Genomic DNA, 9,322 nt, shown 5'->3' on the forward strand with positions numbered 1-9,322 from the left:
GACTTTCAAACTAGGAAGGGTATGGCCTGGTCAGCCTGCAATGACATGCATAAGATCTGGTCATCCCAGTTTAGTAAGATGTTAAAAGTAAAAATATTTAGGACGACCGTTGAGCCGATTCTACTCTATGGCTCCGAGACATGGACACTTTCAAAGAAACTAGAGAAACGGTTGGATGGCACTTACACCCGCCTTCTAATGAGAGCGCAAAATCTTTCTTGGAAGAGCCACCCATCGACTAATCTTATATACGGCAACCTTCCCTGTGTTTCTTCACTAGTCCGATCCAGAAGAACACAGTTTGCCGGCCACTGCTACAGAGCTGACAATGAGGTTATATCTTCCCTTATTCTCTGGAGTCCTGCCTCAAAGCAGACCAGAGGTAGAAAACTGTCGTTCCCTGATGTCATCGCTAGGGACACAGGCATCAGTAAGCAGGAACTGGGGATGGCAATGAAGGACCGGGAAGTCTGGCGTGATTGTGAAATCCACGATCTCGACCGCGGTCGAAAAATGATGATGATGATGATGATGATAGTGCTGGCATCAAAATGTACTCCCTTTTCAGAAATAACTGATCTGTGAAGGTGGTGCCGATAGTCAAGTGGTTGAGTTTAAAAAAAGAAAAAGATGCACTGTGATCTTATGTAGATCTACAAGCTCACAACTCATCACATTGCAATGCACTGTGATCTTATGTAGATCTACAAGCTCACAACTCATCACATTGCAATGCACTGTGAGCTTATGTAGATCTACAAGCTCACAACTCATCACATTGCAATGCACTGTGAGCTTATGTAGATCTACAAACTCACAACTCATCACATTGCAATGCACTGTGAGCTTATGTAGATCTACAAACTCACAACTCATCACATTGCAATGCACTGTGATCTTATGTAGATCTACAAGCTCACAACTCATCACATTGCAATGCACTGTGAGCTTATGTAGATCTACAAGCTCACAACTCATCACATTGCAATGCACTGTGAGCTTATGTAGATCTACAAACTCACAACTCATCACATTGCAATGCACTGTGAGCTTGTAGATCGCCTATAATATTATCTAGTGTTTAGTTGACCCCATGCGGTAATGTCTCCCTTTAAAGGAATACTTCACCCACAAAATGAGACAATACTTCAAAAATGGAGGGCTGCTATATACAGTAGGAGACAGTGTAATCACTGATGAACCTATATGATCCAGATTAAAAAACAATGTCGTAAATATAGTTTTTCTGTTATTAAGATTGGTCTCCTTTTCACTTAAATTAGTCAAATGGATTCTTTATTTTTATTGTTATTAAAACCAAAACAAAATCTCCAGGCTTCATGGTGACTAATTGTGAAGTTTAATCAATTTAGTATTGAGGCCGACCACTGATTCTAAAAACATATTTAAATGGTTCAACTATACCGATCTAAATCAACACGTTGTGAGCTTGTAGATCGGCTATTTGAACCATTCTAAAATGTTTTCAAAATAGTAAAAAAGGCAAGTTTAGGCAAGACGTTTAGGGATAAACTAGGGCCCTCTGTGTGTCTTTGTGTCATCACTTCTAATGCACGTGTTATCCTGATAAATGTCTATCATGACCTGAAAATGTATTTTCTTTTTAATAAAGAGCTGGAGAGACAGGGAGACTCCTATGTTACTGAACAAGCACTCTATAGCAACGAGTACCATCAGAATATAGAGCTATTTAACACTTAATTTAACCAAAGAAAAACACTTACTCTGTACCTTTAAATCTAGTGGGTTTAAGTGGTTAAAGTGTCAGTTCCACCTGACCCCCCCCCCCCCCCCCCCCACCCCCAAATACCCAGTCCACGGAACGTGTTACTAGGACCACCTACACCCGACAATAAAGATCCATTCACTTCAAGGACCTTACAAGTCTAACTAATACGTGACAGTATTTGCTCACCTTAGACACACACAGCTGGGGTAACAAGCTTTGTGTGTGTGTGTGTGTGTGTGTGTGTGTGTGTGTGTGTGTGTGTGTGTGTGTGTGTGTGTGTGTGTGTGTGTGTGTGTGTGTGTGTGTGTGTGTGTGTGTGTGTGTGTGTGTGTGTGTGTGTGTGTGTGTGTGTTCGTGTGTTTCTATTGTTCCAGTTTTCCAATTTTGTTTCATTGATTCATCTCTTCACCGCTTTTACAAACACTGCCTTAAATCATGGGGTCCCCACTCCCCAGTTAAATTAGCTTAATTAGTATTTGGAAATGGACAATCTACAAGCGTACAATTCATCAATGCTCACTAGGTGTTATGAGCTTTGGGACATTTTGACGTGTACAGGCTTTAGTTTTGACAAGTTGACAACACAAATCTTGTATGGGAACTCCATGTCTCTGGCTCTAAATCTTTTCAGTCTGTGACCAAAGGTTTGAGAATCAACAATGGTGAATTACTTAAGTGAATGTATCAATACGACGACAAGGTACTTAATTGTCGTTGTCGTCGTCCCCTGTCAATTGCTCTCTTTCTGTCCCAATTTGATTATGGTGATACCATTTATTTATAGGTTTGCCTGCTCCTCCACCTTGGCCAAATTAGATCCCTTGTTGCTGCATTGAGATTCATAACTAATTCACCTTTCAGAACACATCATTGCACATTGTATGCTGCAGTCGGTTGGTTCTCATTGGCATCTCGCAGGCTTCAGCATTGGCATATCTTAATTTAAAAAGCCATTCTGGGTGACCTGCCGTCTTACATTTCATCCAAATTCGACTTGGTCCAAAACGGCCTCAACCTCAGGTCAAATGCTTGGCTGCAGTGTGCAGTACCAGCATTCAAATCCGAGTAAAAAATGTCTGGCCTTTTTTGGCCCTTGGTCGTGGAACAATCTACAGTCCAGTCCAACACTTGCACACGTTTGGATATGTACTAGCCTATGTTCATATATATATTTATTTCAGATCATGTATTGTGTACTTTGCCCTAGCTGCTACTAAAAAGTAGGACTTTGGTGACTTGTTGTATTTATTCATAACTAAAAAACATTGCATGGATGCACCTGGGACGTATCCTCAGTGATGTATTCTGAGGTCAACGGGGTTTCGGGTCTTCCAACATCATACCCCTCACTCAGGCGACCCAGCCGGGGTGATCAAGTCCCAACTTACGTCCCAGTAGCTACCCTCAATCAGTCCCACTAGGGCAAAACCAGGGCCACACCAGAGTCCCAGCACCAGGCACTTCATTCAGGAGTGGTGGGCAATGGTTCCGCAGACTCCACCTGAGCGAGAAGGTGCAGGTGCTGCGGCTCCGCTTGCTGCTTGCATGTCCCTCCCAAAGGCCTCACCGAGGGTTGTTGGGCTTCCTCCTCACGGAGGACACAGGCTGGGGCGCTAACCCATACTGCTCACCCGGGTACCGTCTACATTCCGGCTGTCATCCGTCTCTCCGGTGGTCACCAGACTATACCTGGTTGTCACACCATCTGACCCGGCTGGTACACGTGGGCTGGGGTCCGGCGTCGGTCAGCGTACCGTCGATTCCGCTCCACAGAGCTGAGAAGGGCTGCACGAGCATCTTTCCACACCTTGCGACACCCTCTGTCCGCATATGAGCCTGGACAGAGGGTACGGAGATGTCATCCTCCTCAGCCGGAAACAAAGGTGTTTGGTAACCTAAAGACACCTCAAAAGGCGACATCCCCGTGGCCGCACAGGACAAGGAGTTGTGCGCGTACTCAACCCATACAAGGTGGGAGTTCCAGGAGGAGGGGTTCTTGGCGGCAACACAACGAAGTGCTGCTTCCAGGTCTTGGTTAGCTCGTTCTGTTTGTCCATTCGACTGAGGCACTGTCGATTCTTTTGACAGCTGGAGGATGGAAATTAAGCTCCACCCCCGCGGCTGACTGCCGCGGAGGAGAGCGTTTCCGGGAATCTGGCCGTCGCGGCAGTCAGCCGCGGGGGTGGAGCTTAATTTCCATCCACCAGCTGTCTAAAGAACCGGAAAAGACGGTGGCCGACAGAGAAAACGTCCACGGCTGTCGGCTCAGGTGTAGAATCCCTATCAGCCTGGGCACACTTGACACAAAGAAATGAGAAGACAAATTTGGAACTGGAACATGCACTATAAAAATTCAGCTCATGAATAGCTATACTCTTTCCTGATTGGCTGAAATTCTGTCACCTATACCGTACCTGAAAATGTATTTTCTGTTTATAGAGCTTATAGAGAGACAGGGAGACCCCTATTACTGAACAAATGATATAGCAATGAGTATAGGCCCCTATACTATCAGAATATATTATAACCTTTAAACAAAAAACCTTTTGTTTTAACAAAAAAATATCACTTACCTTAATTATAGTACCAAAGTAAAAGTAGGCTATACTCAATATTTCAATTGCAGATCAGCTATATTTATGAGACGTTTTAATTGGTTAATGTTAGGCTATATGTTTTATTTTAAGCCTAATAATCTAAGGCCCGCACGCACGCACGCACGCACGCACGCACACACACACACACACACACACACACACACACACACACACACACACACACACACACACACACACACACACACACACACACACACACACACACACACACACAACTCTCAGTCTCAGCTTTGCCATCAATAATTTCAAAACAGACCTTTTAAATTATTATTATTATTATTATTATAAACCCGAATCCCCCCCCCCCCCCCCCCCCCCCAAAAAAAAGAAAAAAGAAAGAAAAATACTAACTGCTCCAACTTTGGCCAAATTGCTTGGAAATAGTGAGCTTACATGTGTTATTTTCACAATATTAATCAAGAACTAGAACTCATGTGCTCAACGGAGGTGCAGGGTCCCCAGTTCAAATGATTATTTTGGGGGGTCTCCAGTTCAAATGATTATATTGGGAGGGTCAGGGTCCCCAGTTCAAATGTGATTCTTTTGAGGGGTTGCGGCCTGAATTGAGAACCATGCAGTGCATTTTTTAGAGCCGTGCACGGTGCATGGCATGCATGCACGGCTCTAAAACACAATCCAGTTAATTGTGTTCTGTCCATATAAGGCCTATCGTGGCCTATCCTTCACCGTCCAACTCCAATCGATGTTGGACCCCGGACCTTCTTCTTGTACAAATATTTGAAAGGTTCACTGTTCCATTAATGCAATGGTTCTTAAACCGACGTCCGGAGACCCCCGGGCCCTATAGCAACCCCCTGGATCCTGGAGGGGGTTCCATGCAGAACAATTCTTATAGGCCATATAATTGCTATATATCGGCTATTTGAAATAGGCCATAACAGATCTGCTATTTTCGCAAGATCGTGAAAGAACAACTTGGGATATATTTTTTAAATGTTTTATTAAAATGTTTTCCAAAATGCCAAATAGGCCTACAAATTAATTTCACGTGAAAACGTGAGAAGTTCTCACGTTTTCATGTCAAATTATTATTAATTATCAATGGTTCTCACCATTGCATTTCAGAACCATGAAAACCATGCACAAATAAAGGCTATAAAATAAAGTTTCATAAAATGTGTCGTATTGCTTATCCCATATTTAAAGTTTGTGTTTTTCGTAAATTAAGTTATCCTACTTTCACAATTAAGCTCGAAGCTTGAGTTTGTCGATCTATTTATATTGTTTTAAATCCTGACAGGATTATTGACATATGAGGTTTAATTCCCTATTTCCCTCCGACAGAGACATATCCAAAAAGCGCATTATCTCTGCAACATGTAGGCTATATATAGGGGATAAATCAATTAACATGATACAGTTGAGTGGGCACACAACACACCGCCTTGTTTATTTAGGTCATATGCTAAATTATCACTATAAAGAGTTAAATGCTGAGGTGCTAAAATAAATCATTAAAATGCTGTGCATGCACACTCACCCCATTGTCCCTTTTCAACAAACACTTGATTCGACAAGGGGGAAAAAGCCCTCTCTATTTGATCGATGACCTGAAAATCAATCAATCACAAGGTGTTAACGGGAGGGGGGGCATCAACAATTAAGGTGCGATTATAGGATATTCAAAGTGGACTGCACGCGCTGAGAGCGAGAGAGAGAGAGAGAGAGAGAGAGAGAGAGAGAGACCTCGGTGGTGGGATTTACTATCACGTCACGGGGTTACATTAACACTATACGGATTTCAAAGTGTCTTTTCGGGTGTTAAAGTGTATCCCTATATCTCCCGCCCCCCCCCCCGCCCCCCCCCCCCCCCCTCTCTCTCTCTCTCTCTCTCTCTCTCTCTCTCTCTCTCTCTCTCTCTCTCTCTCTCTCTCCTGCACAGAACACACTACAGAATGTAAGCCTCGCTGGCGCAGCACACACCTCTATAACTCCACTGGGGAGGACGGTTTACTATCCATCTATAGGTTCCCATCCCATCCCAGGGGGAACTTTTAAGGAGTCACAACTTGTTTTTTGCGGGACCTTACTTACAGTAGCCTATATATATAATTATTCCATGATGTTGAGTTCCGTTAAAATGGAAGGAGGACACTCGGAGACGCATACGGACTGGGGAAGCTACTACGGCGAAACCGAGGTCGGTATATGGAGGAGACAGACGGGGTTTATTTTGTTATTACATTTATTAATATTATCATCCCGTGCATGGTGTTTATTCCAACTCAATAGCCTTGAGATATAGTATCTTCAGGGAGATCAAATGTTTTAGTGACAGACAAGTTGGTGTTGTTTATTCTGTTCTTTTTGTCGTAATATTGGCTTTTTGAAAATATCTCGACTTTGCCCCCTGGAAGAAAATGATCAATTCAGATTATGAAGTCTATACATTTATAGCCCATTGCTAATTTCTACAACGAGACGAAATACCATTTCGTGGTCCATATATATTCATATTCATATAGCTAGGCCTCCTAAAACCAAAATCGCTTTCCTTTTTTAATAGGGCCTATGGGCCTACAATTAAATATATTCATGCATTATTAAATAGACTTGTCTAACAATGTGAGGCATACCTAATCTAAATGACAATATCACTTTTCAGTAACCCAGGGTGCACAATTATATAGTCATTCTGAGTCTACACACAAATGTGATATATGCTGTTTTGCACATGCACTTATAAATGTTCGAGTCTTCGAGACTTTATAGGCTAATTAACATTGCCTTATCCTATTTGTATATGAGTCTGACGCACGCACTTATATATATGCTACACACTGAGCATTTGACAAGTCAAATAATTTGTTTTAAAGTTGACAAGTCAAATAATTTGTTTTAAATCTCAATTGAATTGCGTTTAAGCCTGCAGATTGTTTAAATAATTTGCATAAACCAAGCCGTACCGTGCATGTCGTGCGGTGATCAATATGCATAATATATTTATGGCATTTATTAATTGTATTATCATTTAAAATGCGCCTGACACGCCCATATATAGGAATGTGTCATGTCAGGTGCACTCCGGTGCATAAAAAATAAGAAATTAAGGAAATTAAAGTTCGATTATAAAGCCGATTATAAAATAAACTATATGGCCTGCATGCTGTCTCTGATATCATCGCGGTCGGGTGGAAAAACCTAAAACCGTTCCTTTTGTTTTTACAAAACAATTAGAGGCCTATATAAATTGTGAAATAACAACAAACTTACAAAGCATTGCTTTACAATGCTCCTATTTGATTATAGGGCATTAATTAAAAGTTTAAATAGAGGTTTCTGCCCGACAGTAATGACATGATATATGTAGCCTAGTTTGACGTAGTTCTGTGTCTTCCTCATCATCAGTGCTACTCCGCCGTGCATGGGAACATGAACTACATGCCCTCCGCCTCCATGAACATGGCCTCCTACGTGAACCCGGCCGTCAACCACTCCGTGTCCGGGCTGTCACTGTCACCGACCCCCGGGGCGATGCACCACCACCACCACGCCGGCATGGGCGCAAGCATGGCCGGCTGCATGAGCGGCGTCAACCCTCCGAGCCTGAGCCCCGGCATCCTGGGCTCGCAGCCCGGCGCGTACCCCAACATGGCCGTGCTGAGCCCGGTGTACCACCACGGACAGTCGCCGCTCCGGTCCAGGGGGGAGCCCAACAAGACCACGTACCGCCGGAGCTACACGCACGCCAAGCCGCCCTACTCGTACATCTCCCTCATCACCATGGCCATCGAGCAGGTGCCGTCCAAGATGCTGACCCTCAACGAGATCTACTCGTGGATCCAGGACCTGTTCCCGTTCTACCGGCAGAACCAGCAGCGCTGGCAGAACTCCATCCGCCACTCGCTGTCCTTCAACGACTGCTTCATCAAGGTGTCGCGCTCGCCGGACAAGCCGGGCAAGGGCTCGTACTGGACGCTGCACCCGGACTCGGGCAACATGTTCGAGAACGGCTGCTACCTGCGGCGGCAGAAGCGCTTCAAGTGCGAGATTAAGAAAGTGGAGGACGGCGGCGCCGCCGGGACGGAGGACGCGACGACGAGCCCGGCGGCGTCGGGCAAAACCCCGCCGGCACCGGCTAACGGGGGGAGGTTGCCCGGCGAGGGCGTCTCCGTCCCCGGATCGGACAGCTGCAACGGTGCCGCCGAATCTCCGCATTCTACCACGCCGTCTTCTACGGCCAAGAACACCAAGCGAGCTGTTGGTGGTGGTGGTGGTGCTACCGAACATTCGTCCTCCTCGTCTCCCGTCCAACACCACCTCCACTCCCGCCACGGCCACTATCACCACCCGCTGGTGGTCCCCGGCGGCCCCACGGAGGCTCACTTCCACCACCAGCACCAGCAGCAGCAGCAGCAGCAGCAGCAGCAGCACCACCAGAACCCTCTCTACCCGTTCAACCACCCGTTCTCCATCAACAACCTCATGTCGCTGGAGGCGCAGCAGAACCACCACAGCAAAATGGACCTGAAAACGTACGAGCAGGTGATGATGGGCTACGGGTACGGCTCCACGGTGCCCGGCGGACCCCCGCATCTGTCCGTGGGTTCAATGACACACAAGGCGGGATTCGATGGCATGGCGTCCGCGGACGTTTCGGCCTACTACCAAGGAGTGTATTCTAGGCCAATAATGAACTCATCGTGAGATTATATAATAATCCCACAGGCCACATGGAACGGAATAAATAAAATGGAAATGGAAAAAAATAAAAAATAAACATTTGTAGCCTATACAGATGTGGATTTTATATTCGGTGACTCCTAAATGATGAATTCCGTCACATTCTTTTTCGGAAATCGGTGGCGAATTTGGGATGAAATATAAATGCATGGCCTGTGGCATCTTTTCCAAACGAAGGACCAGGGGAATAAAAGACATTTGCGAAATGTGTTCACATGTTTTTCATGTTGTAGGCCGCCTATATCAACAA

At 45.0% G+C, this 9,322-nt stretch overlaps 1 protein-coding gene across 1 annotated transcript; it reads left to right on the forward strand.

Moving 5' to 3' along the window:
* Positions 1–6,469: 6,469 nt before the first annotated feature.
* Positions 6,470–9,036, forward strand: LOC310876346 (hepatocyte nuclear factor 3-beta-like; the record flags this gene model as incomplete). The annotated part of the gene is made up of 3 exons (XM_083789870.1): positions 6,470–6,529; positions 7,738–8,709; positions 8,746–9,036. 3 exons carry the CDS (start codon positions 6,470–6,472, stop codon positions 9,034–9,036), a joined length of 1,323 nt encoding a protein of 440 aa, XP_083645996.1.
* Positions 9,037–9,322: the final 286 nt, after the last annotated feature.

The sequence above is a fragment of the Protomyctophum parallelum genome (assembly GCF_964188405.1).
Source record: "Protomyctophum parallelum genome assembly, chromosome: 19".
In the NCBI taxonomy this organism is placed as follows: Eukaryota; Metazoa; Chordata; class Actinopteri; order Myctophiformes; family Myctophidae; genus Protomyctophum; species Protomyctophum parallelum.